Genomic DNA, 17,452 nt, shown 5'->3' on the forward strand with positions numbered 1-17,452 from the left:
CTTCTTCCTCCTCTTCCTTTCTCGGAGACGCCGCCCTCATCAGTTCCCTTCCACAAGTCCCGCTTGTACGAGGGAGCGCGGGAATTCCTTCACAAATCGTCTCCCACTTGATTCCCACAGTTATGAAGGGAAGTCCTGGCGCACTTTGAACGGACTAAGAAACTGAGGCAATGGAAGAGTGACTCAGGATAGAGTTGGAAACCACTGCGCCGGGCCCGCCCCCGGCTTCCCACGTGGCTGCCCACCTCCTCCGCTCCCAGGCAGCCGTTGATTCCGGTTGCTCTGGCGACGCGGAGGATGTGACGACATGACGCCGGCGTGTGGACGCCAGGACACTTCCGGCCGGCGGCGGGCGGCGGCGGCGCTGGGGTCTGTAAGTGTGTGGGGCGGCGCGGAGGCAGCGGCCCCCTCCGCTCGCTCTCCCTCCAGCCCTCCCTCCCTCCCTGCCCTGCGGGCTCCCCCCGCCCGGGCCCCAGGCCCGGCCCAGCCCGGCGCCGCGGCTGGACCTGAGGCGCGGGCGGGCCGCGCGGGAGCCACCGACTTACCGACCCAAACCTACCTCCCGCCGAGGCCTCGGGGGCGCGGGCCGGGCTGCGGGGGGAGGGGCGCAGCTCCGGAGTCTTGGGCTCCGACTTGGGTCTAGCTGCGAGATGTGGGGGGCGGCCGCCCTTCTTGGACCGTCAGTGCTCTCTTCTCCCTGTGAGGGAGGGGCTAGGGCTGCTAAGTTTCTCTGTCTCCCTACTTTCCAGGCCAAGCAGCCCGCGCCCCCCGTTGGCTGAGCAGGGTTGCCTGGGTTAAGGGCCCTGGAAAGGGAGCCAGAGAGCCTCCAGGGCCCGGGGCCACGCGGACTTCTCAGAACCCCCTTCCCTCCTACCATGGGCCTCCCCACTGTGAGGATGGGCTGGTCACCGACCTGGAAGGAAAAGTTGGGAAATTAACACCTGTGGAGAGGTGGGGGGGAGGAGCCCCCATTCCCTTCCCTCTTTCTCCCTGATCTCTTAGGGGTGAAACCTCTCCAAAGCGGGGCTCACATCTGGGGGAGAGGGGGTCTTGTGTTTTCTTTCGTGTCCTCTCGGTAGTGAAATAAATCACGAAAGACACATTTCCAGTTTTCTTAGAAAGCTGCTTCTAGGATTAAAATCGTGACTAAACTGGGCGCTGACTCTGGTCGTGCTGGTGATTGATATTCATCAGACCTGGGTTTGGATTTAATTTTCCATTTAGATTTGGTCTTTCCCCCAGCCCCGGACGCTGGCCTGCTGTACTTGTATGCACTTACTCCTAAAGAAAATCAGTAGTGTACATAGCTGTAGCTTGTCATTCTTGTTTTATATGGGATGGCTTTAAGCACTGTTAAAAGTTAGTTCCTTATTTTAGGTTTTCTCAATTTGTAGTGAGAATGAGATTTCCTTTTTTGGGGAAAAAGTTAATTGTGGCCCTCAGAGGGGAGAAATGTGGGACTTCAAATGAGTTCTAAAGTCCCTTGCATTTCTAAAGCATCTCATCAGATATCAGCCCATTGTAAGAAAGGATTTACAAATAATCAGCTGTCTAACCGTGGATTGTGATAACAGTTTTTTAGTTTGTGAATCTATGAAACCTGAAGCAATGAAGTTAACTATGTCATCTTTTTCTTAGCTAGAAAAACACATTCCCAGATGAGTGGAAAATTCATAACTTTTTCCAAACAAGACCACTATATGCTATCTATTATAAATACAGGAGCAAGTCTCTGGTCTCTAATCCTTGGTAATTCAAGATGATGCAGTTAATTATGTTGCTGCTTGTTCAGTTCAATAAACCTGAAGAGTCTAGTATGTTCGAGAAAATGAAACAATCCCTGTCCTCAACAAGTTACTTACTGGATGTGTACACAAATACAGTGGCAAAATGAGGGGGGCAAGAAAATCCCCAGAGGAGAGACATTGTGGAAAGCTTTCTGGAGAAATGGCACATAAATAAAGTCTTGGAGGAAGCCAGATTCTGAGGCAGTAAATTCATTGAAGAAGAGAGGGAGGGTCAAGTGAAGGAAACAATAATGGTCTGGCTAGAATGTAGATTTCTTTTCTTTTCTTTTCTTTTTCTTTTTTGCTGAGGCAGTTGGGGTTAAGTGACTTGCCCAGGGTCAAGAATTGTTAAGTGTCTGGAGTCAAATTTGAACTCAAGTCCTCCTGATTTCAGGGCTGGTGCTCTATTCACTGGGCCACTTAGCTGCCCCAAGAATGTAGATTTCTTGTAGAAATAAAGCTGAGAAGGCAGGTAGAAGCAAGACTGTGGACTGCGTAAATGCCTGGTGAGGAGATTGTGCTTTTCCATTTGGATAATGGGAGCCCCTGAAAGTTCTTGAAAACAAACGTCACATGGTCAAATATTTGTCCTAGTTTTGAGGAAGAAACGAATTGTGACTTGTATGGTCTTTGAATGGACTACACAAGTATTAGGGGCCTCCACCCTTAGGTCTTGTCTTTTTGGGTTTACAGTTTCTGTTACTGTTTGTAACATGTATCTTTTCCAAAATTACTCCTGCCAAAAAATAGGGTTAGGACTCTTGAGTACTTTGTAGCTTTTGAAATTGTGTCTTAGATTAGAAAAGAATGGGACTACTTTAAAATAAACAACAAAGTATTCCATATGCTTTGTTATGTTTCATCAGTGGATACAATAATGGAAGATTTGGGATGTGATTTCTTATATCTAATTTATACTTAGATCCCCTCTATGAGTATTGAGCTTGTCTAGAACTTATCTGTCTCAGGACTAAGACCTTATTCTTTCCCATTCAAGGTTTATGTTAGATTATTGACCTCTATCTTTCCACTTGTATGTCCAACAGGTGAATGCAACTACCCTGTAGAGTCAAGTCCATATCAGTGTAATAATACTTTACCAAGTAACATGGGCCTAGTTTTTCTATTTTCCACCTCTAGCTTTTGCACATGTTTTCTCCCTTCCTTGGAATTTGACCCTCCTTCCAAGTCAACTTAGTTTTCAAATTGAAATTCACCTACTTTTTTGTTCAACGTTTTATGACTCCTGAAAGTTTACAGGAATCTTTCTTTTTGATTCCTGTAGTATTTACAAGTAATGCCATTACTGTGATGCATGGCCTTTAGCAAGTGTGTTAGTGGTTTGTGTCTGTTCTTTCTACCCAATGAAAGCTGGGGTATCACCATCAGCTGAAACTGTACCTGGCAGTAGGTGGCCACAAAAGAAGGCAGGTCTGGGACTGGGGAATAGAGCTCAGAGGTGCTGGCTTAGCATTTGCTGAAGCAATGAAGGTAGTTGCATTTGTCCTCCCTGAGTTTACCTCCAGGTGCTCCTCTTGAACTGCCTGGAGTGACGTATAGATTCCTGTGGAGCCCTTGTTTTTAAGCATGGTAGTGGAGATGAGGGGAGAGAGAGAGAAAGTTCAAAGCCCGACTGACACACTGGAGTGGAGTTGGTGTTGATGGCCTTGGTAAGTGCTAGATTGCTGTCTGACTGATCACAGAGTCTGGTGGAAGCAGTGCTAGCTGGCTGTCAGGGTCCAGGTTCAAACCCCAACTCTTCCCACTTAGTAAGTGACTAGAAACATTTAGTCTCTGTGGATCTCAGTTCTCATCTATAGAGTGAGGGAGTTGGACTAATTGTGGTTCATCATATCTTTCCAAGTTCTGGGATCGAAACAGCCCCTCCTCTCCAAGAATGCACAGACTTTGTATCTCTAGTAGTTAGCATGGTGAGTGGTACATGAAAGGTGCTTCATAAATGCATATTGATGTGACTGAAGCACTGGAAACAGGGATTTGCAGAAAAGAGAATTCTTTAGTAGAGATCATAAAGTCAATATTTGAGAGTATAATTTAAACAATTGGACTAAAATCTGCCTAGACTGATCAGATTTTGAGGTGGTTTGTTTTTTCTTCCTTTTTTAAAAAAAGTAATTGTTTATTTTTACTTATTTCATTGAATACTTGCCAATTATATCTTTAAATAACATTCATTTGTTTAAAATTTGAGCCCCAAATTCTCTCCCATCTATTCCTTTCCCCCAGAAGGCAAGTGATGATATCAGTTATTAAAAATGTGAAGTCATGGAAAATATATTTCACTATTACAACAGAAAACACAAAAAAGCAAGAAAAAGAAAGTGAAAAAAGTGTACTTCAATCTACTGTTACAGTTTATCATAAATAGAGGTGGCTTTTTCTTAAAAGAAATTAGAGAATTAGAAACAAGAAAAAAAAAAAAAAGCTGAATACCAGGATAAAATAAGGTATTGGTTTTCATATTTAGAGGAAAATAGGAAGGGAAGAAAAGCTTTTTCCTTCCCATAATAAGAATTTCTCAATGTTAGTGTTACTATCACTCCACATAAAATCAATTTTCATTGTGTAAATGATAAAAACATTTAACACTCTAAAAGGCTATAAAACAGATTTTCTTTTAAAAAAGAAATGATGGGTCTCAGATACTTAACATTTCCTAGCTATGTGACCCTGGGCAAGTCACTTAACCCCAATTGCCTCAGCAAAAAATAAAAATAAAAAAGAAATGAATACCTTACATTTTTGAATTTCCCAATTGTTATTCTTTATATTTTACTATGTTATGTCTTAGTTTTGCCTATAGAAGTGTCAAAATAAGCTTGTCAAGAAAGTGTTGTGGGTAAGAGGGGAAAAAGTATAATAGACTACAAATATGAACAGGAAATCTTAGTTTTGTGTCTTCAAAACAAAGAAAAATGAATAGGGAATGATATAAGCCTAGTATGTATTCCTTCCACTTTCTGCCAAAATATCTTAGACTATCAGTTCTATTTTGGTAACTCCATTTGTAGCATTTGCTGGCCTGTCCAAGAACTGCCATATGCTCAAAGTATATAATCAGGAGTATTGAGAGTTTGGACTCCAATGGAAACTGACCATTTTCTCCTTTCTTCTAGAGCTATTTCCTCACCTTCAAATAAGGGGCTTGGATCAGATTATTTTTAAGAACCTTTTATTTTTCTTCCTTCCCTCCTAGTTCTTGGGACTTGCTTAGTTTGAGAAGCTGCTGAATAATATTGTTCTCTTCATCCTTAGAGTTCTCTCTATCAAAGTGAAAATCTCTTATGCTCCTAAGCAAAGATTGAGAAGCTCTCTAGTGTTTTTGTTAACATTAAAATTTTCAAAAAGTTTTAATGTCTTTTGTTTTCCTATCGTAGTTATTTCCTGATATGCTTCTCTCTCTCTCTCTCTCTCTCTCTCTCTCTCTCTCTCTCTTTCTCTCTCTCTCTCTCTCTCTCGACAGAACCCATGCCAGGGTAATTTTTTACACCATTATCCCTTGCACTCACTTCTGTTCCGATTTTTCCCCTCCCTCCCTCTACCCCCTCTCCCAGCTGGCAAGCAGTCCTTTACATGTTAAATAGGTTACAGTATATCCTAGATACAATATATGTGTGCAGAACAGAACAGTTCTCTTGTTGCACAGGGAGAATTGGATTCAGAAGGTATAAATAACCCGAGAAGAAAAACAGAAATGCAAGCAGTTTATATTCATTTCCCAGTGTTCTTTCTTTGAGTGTAGCTGCTTCTGTCCATCCTTGATCAATTGAAACTGAATTAGCTCTCTTTATCGAAGAGATCCACTTCCATCAGAATACATCCTCAAACAGTATCGTTGTTGAGGTATGTAATGATCTCCTGGTTCTGCTCATTTCATTTAGCATCAGTTCATTTAAGTCTCGCCAGTCCTCTCTGTATTCATCCTGCTGGTCATTTCTTACAGAACAATAATATTCCATAACATTCATATACCACAATTTACTCAACCATTCTCCAGTTGATGAGCATCCATTCATTTTCCAGCTTCTATATGCTTTCATTTATAATCAGAATAGATAAACAAAACCAGTTGACAAAGTGACCAACTTTGGCAACATCTTCCACTTCTGGTTTCCCACCCCAATTGAAAGAAAAAATGCCGCCTTCATCTCTTCTCCAAGGTCAAGAATGGAGGTTATAATTACTTAGTTTGTGACTAGTTCAAGTCAATGGATTTCTGGCTTTGACTAGAGAGAGGCTTTTTCACTTGCTTTATGGTATTTGTGTCACAGGAGGTTTTTAGAGTTCTTGGACTCATTTTCTTACCACTTTTCCTATATTTTCTTTATATAGACTCCTCCAAAATAATGATGTAAACAGTGAGATTATCTTTCACCCCATTTGTGTTTCCATGTGTTGCCCATTGTGTGGGAAATGCCAAACCAATCTTTAAGTTCCTGACATTTTTCTTGTTACCATTTAACAAACTTTGAATATCTATCAAATGCATTGTTCTTGTGTTTAATAATTTTCATAAAAAATAAACAAAAATATAGAGATTGCATTAAATAGCAGTATAAAAACTTACCAAAGAAGATCTAAAATACTTTTGGACTTGTGGAAAATTTATGTTTTGACAAAGGATGTTTCTTAATTGAAAAACCTTTTTTGGGGAGATTGTAACCTTTTCTTTAAGATAAACTTGATCCCAAGTTGATCATTCTCATGGAGTTGTAAAAGATAGGTTTTTCTTTATGAATTGTCTTTGAATTAGACTTGTGACAGTTATATTAGCTATATTAGAATTGCTTGGCTATAACCTGGTACACAAATAAACTTTATCTAATGAGCTCTCCTCTGAATAATGACTTATAATTTGTTTACTATTCTGTTGTTGATTTGATTTAAGATTATAGAGGAAGATTCTATTGCTTTCTGGAAGGTACTTGAGCGACGATCTAGCCTAATGGTTTAAAACTAAGTAGAAGTGGGGATTGCTAAGAATCTATGCAGTTGCATGTGAATTTATTTTTAAAATTGAATATTATCTCTGTTGTATTTTTGATATTTTCTAGTTACAATGTAATATGGTTTGAATCTTACTTCTGAGTATAGTAGACTACATGTAGTCCATGAGCCATGTGTTTTGATACCTCTGATCTAGGCCACCTCCTTCATTTTATAAATGAGAAAGTGAAGCCCCAAAAGATAAAATGATTTGCCTGGAGTTATTTATCAAAGTTAGTTACAGCCCTGGTGAAAACCAAGCTCTCTTCCTGATTTTTAAGTTCAAGTTTCTTTCAACTATTTATAGGTGTCATTTGAAAAAAAACCAACCCAAATGTTTTCAATGATGACTTACCCATTAGCTCCCTTTAAGGATGGAGGGGCCCATTTATTAAAAGTTAATATTTGCCCAGTGTGCAGCCTTCTGGAATACTTATTGAATTTCTTTAAAAATTCTTTGTCTCTTCTTTGTTATAGTGATCCCATATCAGAAACATGGCTTCCGATTGGCTGGGCAGCATTGTATCTATCAACTGTGGGGACAGCCTGGGAGTCTATCAGGGAAGAGTATCAGCCGTGGACCAGGTCAGCCAGACCATCTCCTTGACCCGACCTTTCCACAATGGAGTGAAATGTTTAGTGCCAGAAGTCACCTTCAGGTAAGTGTCTTTACAAGAACACTTTTCTGCCTCCTTTTCTTGGTCACCACAGTGTAACACAGAACGTGAACCTAGATCTTATTTTTATTTGGTATTCTGTAATATGATTTGTGCCTTTGGATTGCTTCTGTGCCAAAGGCCATTCAGTTCAACAAATACTTAATAAGGTCCTTCTAGAGACAAGAGCTTTCAGTGTGTTTTCTTCTTATAATGTATATAGGATTTGCCTCTTTTTTGGTTTCCTACAAAATTGAAATGTTTACTGGCAGTGCATTATTTGACTTTTGGTAATACAAGTAGAATAAGAGGTTATTCCAATATATTTGTTTCAAAATAATCTTTATTTCTTGTCTTTAGAATTTTTCTTTCCATCTCTTGTATATATTATATATGTCCACCTTTCCTTTTCTTTCCCAGATGTGGTTCTTGTTGATTTTTGAGTGAAATTACTTCTTCTATTTGCACAGTTTAGTGTATTTTAAATATGTGAACTATTGCTGCAGTTTATCCCCAAAGACCAGTGTGTTAAAGCTGTGAATTGTCATTCTACTTGAGAATTATACATCTCATAAAAGGAACTACACTACTACTTATTAACAAAAGACAAATGGCATAGTTAAAATATATTTACCTAGTAGACTGTTTTGATTGGTACAGTTAAAATGAGTATATTTCAGATGTTTTCTTTCCTATTTTCAGTCTACCATTTTTTTCTCATTTTTCAACTTTTTCAAGTTGAGTAAAATGTGGACAAAAGATTATTTAACTTGGATTTGTTCCCTGACTTCACTACTTGCTAGCTTTGTGACTGTGAGCAAATCTCTTAAGCTCTCTGAGCCTGTCCTCATCTATAAATTGTGGTGCCTTACTCTCTGAGTATTGCAACTTAGCAAGTATTTATAAAATATCTGCTACATTCCAGATACTATGCTGTTTGAGGGATACCAAGATAGAAAGTTGTAAATAAAAAAAAAAAATCTCAGAGACAATGCACTAGGGTAAGGAGTTTGCTTGGTAGGAAAAGTTGTTTGCAGAAGCTGAGATTTGAACTGAGTCTTTTTTTTTTTTTTTAATAATAGCTTTTTAGTTTTTCAAAATACATACAAATATGGTTTTCAACATTCACCTTTGCAAAACTTTGTGTTCTATATTTTTCTTCCTCCTTTCCCCCTTCCTCCTCCTCTGGCTAGAAAGCAATCCAATATAGGTTAAACATGTGCAGTTCTTCTAAACATATTTCCACATTTATCACTGAGTTGAGTCTTAAAAGAATCCAGGAAAACCAGAAAGCAGAAGTGAGACAGAAGAGCCCTGTAGTTGGGAAGGATAACCTTTGTAAAGACCTAGAGTTTGGAGAAAAGTACTGTGTGTGAGGAACAAACCAGAAAGCCATTGTGGCTGAATCACAGAATACTTAGAAGAGAATAATTGTAAGAAGAGTGGAAAGGTAGAAAGGGGCCACTGAAAGGCAGGCTGAATTTTATATTTGACCAGAGGTAATAAGAAGCTCTAGAGTTTGTTGAATTGGAGGCAGGAAGACATGATTGGTTTAGCACTTTAGGAAAATCACTTTGGTAGGTAAGCAGGGATTGGATTGGATTGGAGTAGGGAAAGGCTTGAGTCAAAGAGACCAACTAGAAGGCTATTGTACAGTAGGCCAAATGTGAGGTGGTAAAGGCTGTGCTATGATGGTGGCTGTTCTTGTAGAGAAGGGAGATACATATGAGGATGCCATAAAGGTTGACAGGCCAAGATTTGAAAATAAATTGGATATATGGGGCAATATGATTATTAAGATGATGCTAAGGTTGTGAGCCTCGGTTACTGAGGGAGTGTGATGCCCTCTGTAGAAAGAGGAAAATTGGAAAGTGTAGAATCTGGAAGGAAAAAACTCTGAAGCAGATCTCTCAGATAATAGCACTTTATTAAATGATGATCCCTTCCAATGAAATGGACCTCAGATCTTCCTCACAATTTGAGATATCTACTTCCTCCAGGGCCATAGTTTTATAGTGCTTGATGCCTGGGCAATACAGGTGGAGCAAGCCAAAAATACAGAGTTCATCAGGGAAATGGAACTCTTGTGAGTAAAAGCCCTCCTTATGTGTAGCAGAGGAGGGAGCAGCATCTTCATGGATGCTGAAGTCTTTTAGTAAAAGGGCAGAAACTGGGAAGGAAAGGAAAATGATGTACTAGATGAAGAATTTCCTGAGGAAAGAGGGAAAACCACCTGGGATCTGGAATATAATTGCCACCAAAATCTTAATTGAGTTCACAGTTTTGATAAAGGGCTATAGCCCCTTATATACAATTTGTTGTAATTTTTCATTTTTGAACCTTCTAAATTGGTCAGGAATTCTTATTCAGTTGATTGGCATCTGTCTTTCAGTATATCTCTGAACTAGATGTTGCCACCCCACATACCTCTTTGCCTAAGCATGGCTGGCAACACGAACTGTGGTTGTGACCATTAGCTTCTTTGCTCTGATGAGTCATCTCAAGGTATTTGTTTTATTTAGTTTGGATAATCCTCCAGGCAAAGGGATAGAACTGTTTAGTACATAAACATTTCAATTCCATATATTTTATTTTAAGAAGAAAAGGAATTTGAGCCAGAATACAGAAGAAGACAATTCAGAACTCTGATTCAGTCAAGTTACTGAGAACCTTTTTACACTAATTTTGTTGTTGTTGTTACTGTTTTTAATAATTTGCATACATTTTTATGGTAGGGACCTCCCAAACTCACAATATACAGTTTTTATATTCATTTCAGTCCATGGATATAGTTTTACTTAAAGAAAAAAGATACATTAAACTCTTTGTCCTTAGTAATATGTATTAAGGTATGATCAATAAACTAATAAATTTTCTTTTTTATATTGTCACCCTTAAAATAGCATATGGCATTGATGCCTAAACCAGGAAGAGCCAAAACAGAGAAAGAAATTACAGACCAATCTCCCAAAAGAATATTGATGCAAAAAGTTAAAATGAATTATTAGCAAAGAGACTACAGCAATTTATCAACAGGGTAATACACTATGACAAAGTGGGATTTATACCAGGAATGCAGGACTGGTTCAATATTAGGAAAATTATTACCATAATCAACCATATCAATAACAAAACCAATGATAGGATAATCTCAATATATACAGAAAAAACTTTTGACAAAATACAGCATCCATTCCTATTAACACTAGAGAGCATGGGGATAAAGGGACTTTTCCTTAAAATAATAATCAGTATCTATCTAAAACCTACAGGAATCATTCTTTGTAATGGAGAGAAGCTGGAGGCATTCCCAGTAAGATCAGGAATGAAACAAGGATGCCCATTATCATCACTGTTATTCAACATTGTACTAGAAATACTGGCTTTAATGATAAGAAAAGAAAAAAGAAATGAAAGGAATTAGAATAGGCAAAGAGGAAATAAAACTATCACTTTATGAATGATATGGTGATGTACTTAAGAGAATTCTAGAAAATCATTAAAAACCTACTGGAAACAATTCACAGCTTTAGTAAAGTTGCAGGACATAAAATAAATTCACACAAATCATTAACATTTCTATATATTATTGACAAAGCCCATCAGCAGGAAATAGAGAAATTCCATTAGAATTATGGTAGACAAAATAAATACTTGGGAGTCTACCTGCCAAGACAAACCCAAGAACTATATGAACACAATTACAAAACATTTCTCACACAAAGTCAGATCTAAACAGTTGGAAAAATATCAATTCTTTATGGCTAAGCCAAGCTAATAGAATAAAAATGACAATTTTGCCTAAAAGATGATGGCTTAGCAGTACCATACCTAAAACTGGATTATAAAACAGCAGTCATCAGAACCATTTCATACTGGTTAAGAAATAGAATGATGGGTCAGTGGAGTGAATTAAATACACATGAGACAATAAGACCTGTAACAATCTAGTATTTGATAAACCCACAAACTTTAGCTTCTGGAAGAAGAACTTAGTATTTGACAAAAATTAAGAAAACTAAAAAATAATATGTCAGAAACTTGGCATAGACCTACATCTCACACCCATACCAAAATAAGGTCAAAATGGATACATGACTTGGGCATAAAGGATGATACCATAAACAAATTATGAGAACGAAGGATAATTTACCTATTAGATCTCTGGAGGAATTTATGAACAAAGAACTGGAGAACATTATGAAAGATAAAATGAACTCAGAGTTGTTTTGTACAAACAAAACCAACAGAAACAAGATTTAAAAGGAAGTACAAAACTGGGAAAAATCTTTATAACCAGTATTTCTGGTAAAGGTCTGATTTCTGAAATTTATAATACAGGTCTGATTTCTGAAATTTATAATACAGGTCATTCCTCAATTGATAAATGGCCAAAAGATATGAACAATTTTCAGATGCTGAAATTGCTCTTATTTATTTATTTATTTATTTATTTATTTATTTATTGGCTGAGGCAATTGAGGTTAAGTGACTTGCCCGGGGTCACACAGCTAGGAAGTGTGAAGTGTTTGAGACCAGATTTGAACTCAGATCCTCCTGACTTCAAGGCTGGTACTCTATCTACTCAGATGATGAAATAAAAGCCATCTATAGTTATATGAAAAAAATACTCTAAATCACTATTGATTAGAGAAATGCAAATTAAAACAATTCAGAGATACTACTTCATACCTCTTAGACTGGCTAAGATGACAGGAAAAGATAATGATAAATGTTGGAGGGAATGTGAGAAAACTGAGACTCTAATACTTTGTTGATGAAATTGTAAAATGATCCAACCATTCTGGAGAGCAGTATGGAACTGTACTCAAACTGTATATCATAACATATATCATATATATCAAACAATGCATATCTTTTGACCCAGAAGTGCTACTACTGGGTCTGTATCCCAAGGAGATCATAGAGGAGGGGAAAGGACCCACATGTGAAAACTGTTTGTAGCAGCTTTTTTTGTGGTAGCAAAGAATTGGAAAATGACTAATGCCCATCAATTGGGGAATGGCTGAACAAGTTGTGGTATATGAAGGTAATGGAATATTATTGTTCTACAAAAAATAATTAACAAGCTGATTTTAGAAAGGCCTGGAAAGATTTACATGAACAGATGCTGAGAGAAATAAGCAGAACCAAGAATTCATTGTACACAATAACAGCAAGAATGTGTGATGATCAACTATGAAAGAATTGGTTCTTTTCAATGATTCAGTGATCCAAAGCAATCCCAATAGATTTTGGATGGGAAATGCTATCTGCAAGCAAAAAAAGAATGTACAAAATTGAATGTAAATCAATATGTGCTATGTTCACTTATTGTTTTCTGTTTTTTAAATCTCTCCCATGGTTTTTCCCATTTGCTCTGATTTTTCTCTCCCAACATGATTCATAAAGCAATGAGTGCCAAAAAATTAATCATTAAAAAAAAGTTTATATTAGCTTTTGAAAAGTTAGAATTGTTTTCATCTCCAATAGCATAACCAGCTTTATCCTCCATTAGCCAGACTCTCCTAGGGTTTCAATATATGTCTTTTCTCTATGTGTATCCCTGGCTACTTAAAATTAGATTTTGTGTGATAGTAAAAATCCTTGTATGTGATTAAAAGTATGCTAGAACATCTACCAGTGATGCCATTACAGAGGTATATTACAACAGCTGTGCTCCTCTTGCTTCCAAGATTTATGTGTATAGAAAAAAGTAGAACTCTGAAGGAAGAATGGATGCAGTCTGTAGCTTCCGAATGAACTTAATTTTTTTTCCTTTGGTCATTATGCCTGCCTTTCTTATTGGTCCAAAGTTTCCAGAAACTTTTTCAGTGTTCTGAAAGGGAAGAGTTCACCTTCTTCCCACCTACTCTGAGCTGCTCAATGCCCATTTTGTTCTCATGTTGTCAGCTTGTCCCCATGAGCCTAAAACATGATTCTTTTGCTCTTCTAGTAGAGACTGCCATGTGAAGAAAATGGAGAGCCGGAGAAGCTCCAAGCTAACTCATGATTCTATAGAGTAATTCTAGCACAAGGCTATACACATAGCAAATTTTCAGTAATTTTTTGTTTACTGAATCTGAGAATTTTTAAATGTAGCTTGTAGCATTTTACTTAGCTTTTTCCCCTACTCTGCTTTTAAGATAGCTGCAAATCAGCAAATGAGCTTTCTCCTTCCAACAGGGTACAGCATTCAGCTGAATATTATATTTGCAGGGTGAGTCCTATTTCTTTTTTTTTTTTAATTTAATTTTATTTAATAATAACTTTATATTGACAGAATCCATGCCAGGGTAATTTTTTTTACAACATTATCCCTTGCACTCGCTTCTGTTCCGATTTTTCCCCTCCCTCCCTCCACCCCCTCCCCTAGATGGCAAGCAGTCCTATATATGTTAGATATGTTGCAGTATATCCTAGATACAATATATGTTTGCAGAACTGAACAGTTCTCTTGTTGCGCAGGGAGAATTGGATTCAGAAGGTAAAAATAACCCGGGAAGAAAATCAAAAATGCAAATAGTTCATATTCGTTTCCCAGTGTTCTTTCTTTGGGTGTAGCTGCTTCTGTCCATCATTTATCAATTAAAACTCAGTTAGGTCTCTTTGTCAAAGAAATCCACTTCCATCAGAATACATCCTCATACAATATCGTTGTCGAAGTATATAATGATCTTCTGGTTCTGCTCATTTCACTTAGCATCAGTTCATGTAAGTCTTGCCAAGCCTCTCTGTATTCATCCTGCTGGTCATTCCTTACAGAACAATAATATTCCATAACATTCATATACCACAATTTACCCAGCCATTCTCCAACTGATGGGCATCCATTCATTTTCAGCTTCTAGCCACTACAAACAGGGCTGCCACAAACATTTTGGCACATACAGGTCCCTTTCCCTTCTTTAGTATCTCTTTGGGATATAAGCCCAATAGAAACACTGCTGGATCAAAGGGTATGCACATTTTGATAACTTTTTGGGCATAATTCCAGATTGCTCTCCAGAATGGTTGGATTCATTCACAACTCCACCAACAATGCATCAGTGTCCCAATTTTCCCGCATCCCCTCCAACATTCATCATTATTTTTTCCTGTCATCTTCAGGTGTGTAGTGGTATCTCAGAGTTGTCTTAATTTGCATTTCTCTGATCAATAGTGATTTGGAACACTCTTTCATATGAGTGGTAATAGTTTCAATTTCATCCTCTGAAAATTGTCTGTTCATATCCTTTGACCATTTATCAATTGGAGAATGGCTTGATTTCTTATAAATTAGGGTCAGTTCTCTATATATTTTGGAAATGAGGCCTTTATCAGAACCTTTAACTGTAAAGATGTTTTCCCAGTTTGTTGCTTCCCTTCTAATCTTGTCTGCATTTGTTTTGTTTGTACAAAGGCTTTTTAATTTGATATAATCAAAATTTTCTATTTTGTGATCAGTAATGGTCTCTAGTTCATCTTTGGTCACAAATTTCTTTCTCCTCCACAAGTCTGAGAGATAAACTATCCTATGTTCTTCTAATTTATTTATAATCTCATTCTTTATACCTAGGTCATGGACCCATTTTGATCTTATCTTGGTATATGGTGTTAAGTGTGGGTCCATGCCTAATTTCTGCCATACTAATTTCCAGTTATCCCAGCAGTTTTTATCAAATAATGAATTCTTATCCCAAAAGTTAGGATCTTTGGGTTTGTCAAACACTAGATTGCTATAGTTGATATTCTGTCTTGTGAACCTAACCTTTTCCATTGATCAACTAATCTATTTTTTAGCCAATACCAAATGGTTTTGGTGACTGCTGCTTTATAATATAATTTTACATCAGGTACAGCTAGACCACCTTCATTTGATTTTTTTTTTCATTAATTCCCTTTATTATATTCGCTCGGCCTATCCAAGAGCACTTAATATTTTTCCAATTATTTAAGTCTGACTTTATTTGTGTGGAAACTTTTTTGTAATTTGCTCATATAATTCCTGACTTTTCTTTGGTAGGTAGATTCCCAAATATTTTATGCTATCAACAGTTATTTTGAATGGAATTTCTCTTTGTATCTCTTGCTGTTGGATTTTGTTGGTGTGTATAAAAATGCTGAGGATTTATTGGGATTTATTTTGTATCCTTCTACTTTGCTAAAATTATGAATTATTTCTAATACTTTTTAGTAGAATCTCTGGGGTTCTCTAGGTATACCATCATATCATCCGCAAAGAGTGATAGTTTGGTTTCCTCATTGCCTACTCTAATTCCTTTAATCTCTTTCTTGGTGAGTCCTATTTCTTAAGGGCCCTAGTTCTTTTGCTCCTGAGCTTCAGTGAGATCAGTGGGTGCTTTTGTCTGATCCTAGCTTTTCATTGCTATTTATCAGGATTTTGGTTTTGAGATTGGGATTCCTTTTTTCTGTTTCAGGGCAGGTGACATTACAGAGTTGAAAATTCTGGAGATACCAGGTTCTGGGGACAATCAGCAATGTGGAGACTCACAGCAGACAGAATTAGGCCTACCTGGTGGTGGCTGTCAGGTGGGAATCAGTCAGAATGGCACAGGCAAACTGCTCAAGAAGTCCACATCCTCCAGTGCCCCCCAGAATATCCCCAAGAGAGCAGAGATGAAGACTCAGGATGTTGCCATTTCACCACAGCAGCCGTGCTCAAAAAGCTATGTGGACAGGCATATGGAATCTTTGAGTCAGTCCAGAAGTTTTCGTCGGCGACACAACTCTTGTAAGTGTTATCCTGTTGGCATTTTCTTTTTAACTTGATGACCCTGGGCTGTGAAGTCTTAGCCACCCCTTCCCTAAAAGAAGACTTTTATCACAGCTAACAGAAAGAACTTCACACAACTTAGAAGGATTCTTTTGTTTCGGCTCTCCTTCCTATTTCCTCACCTTTTTTCAAGATCTTAAGGGGAAAGGAAACAGCTATTATATATACATCCCCATCCCTGCATCACTTCAATTGTTCCCTCCAATCCTCCCTGGATTTTTAACCCAATGTTAAAAGTTGGAATACACCTTAGTGATAATCTAGTTTGATTCACTTGTTTTTTAGATGAGGATGCGGACTCTTGGGCTCAAAGTAGCATGGCAGTGAGCTGGTCTGCAGCCTAAGACTTCAGATGTGTTCCATTACACACTTCTTCTGATCTTCCCATTTACCCATAGTCACACTTACCTTCTGCCCAAGAAATCTAACTTTCTGGAAATTTAAGTATTTTGTGTCTTATACATTGAAGACCAGTTGGAAATAAATGGTCACAGAAACTTGCCATGACTTTTTGGATGTTGATTAATGGAGCTTCAGGGATTACTTTTGTTCCAGCAGCTACACTGATGTATTCTTCAGCTAGTTTAGGGACAGGATGGGGATTGTGTGTAAAATATCATCTTATTAATGAGTAAACCTCCTGGGTGAGGAAAATCACTCCACCAACCAAGGCAGAGCATCACCTTGTGTGCAGTGGATAGTCTTTACAATATTGCCTGCAACCTTAGGAGATTGTGACTCACCCTGTGTCATCCAGCCAGTTGGGATCAAAGGCCATCCTGTGTCGACCTAGAACAACACAGCAGAGAAGAGACAGCACAACGAAGTGGGAATGGGAATAGTACTAACTACTATATGAAAAGTAAGGCAAAGGTGGTATGGGTCAGTGGGTAGGGTGCTTGACTTGGAGTCAGAAAGACTCCTCTGATACTTTCTGTGTGATCTGTGGTAAGTCAGTCACTTAAACCTCTCTGAGACTTAATTTCCTCATCTGGAAAATTATGATAATAATAGAGCTTAGGTCACAGGGTTGTGAGAATCAAATGAAGTAATGTGTTTTATAAACTTCAAAAATCTCTGTAAATGTCAGCTGTGAAGTCCTGTTTAAATGTGAGTTAGTAATAGATACAAGTAAATGCTTATTTGTTGTGCTATTAAACTTCCAATTTACTATATCCCTGAAAGAATAGCAATACATGTATTGGGAGGGGTATATTTTAGGTATT

The 17,452-nt window shown here is 38.0% G+C and overlaps 1 protein-coding gene across 2 annotated transcripts in view; it reads left to right on the forward strand.

Annotated features, from left to right (window-relative positions):
* The first annotated feature begins 301 nt into the window (after window positions 1–301).
* Window positions 302–17,452, forward strand: part of EDC3 (enhancer of mRNA decapping 3) — a 62,941-nt gene continuing 45,790 nt past the window's right edge. The window contains exons 1-3 of one of the 2 annotated variants that reach the window (XM_051982243.1): window positions 302–373; window positions 7,272–7,453; window positions 15,871–16,184. In XM_051982243.1, coding sequence (XP_051838203.1) covers window positions 7,290–7,453; window positions 15,871–16,184 — 478 coding nt within the window. In that variant the 5' untranslated portion in view covers window positions 302–373; window positions 7,272–7,289. Of the gene's footprint in view, window positions 374–648; window positions 952–7,271; window positions 7,454–15,870; window positions 16,185–17,452 lie in introns of those variants that run through there. The other variant, XM_051982242.1, reaches the window with a different exon arrangement.

Source organism: Antechinus flavipes, chromosome 2 (assembly GCF_016432865.1).
Source record: "Antechinus flavipes isolate AdamAnt ecotype Samford, QLD, Australia chromosome 2, AdamAnt_v2, whole genome shotgun sequence".
In the NCBI taxonomy this organism is placed as follows: domain Eukaryota; kingdom Metazoa; phylum Chordata; class Mammalia; order Dasyuromorphia; family Dasyuridae; genus Antechinus; species Antechinus flavipes.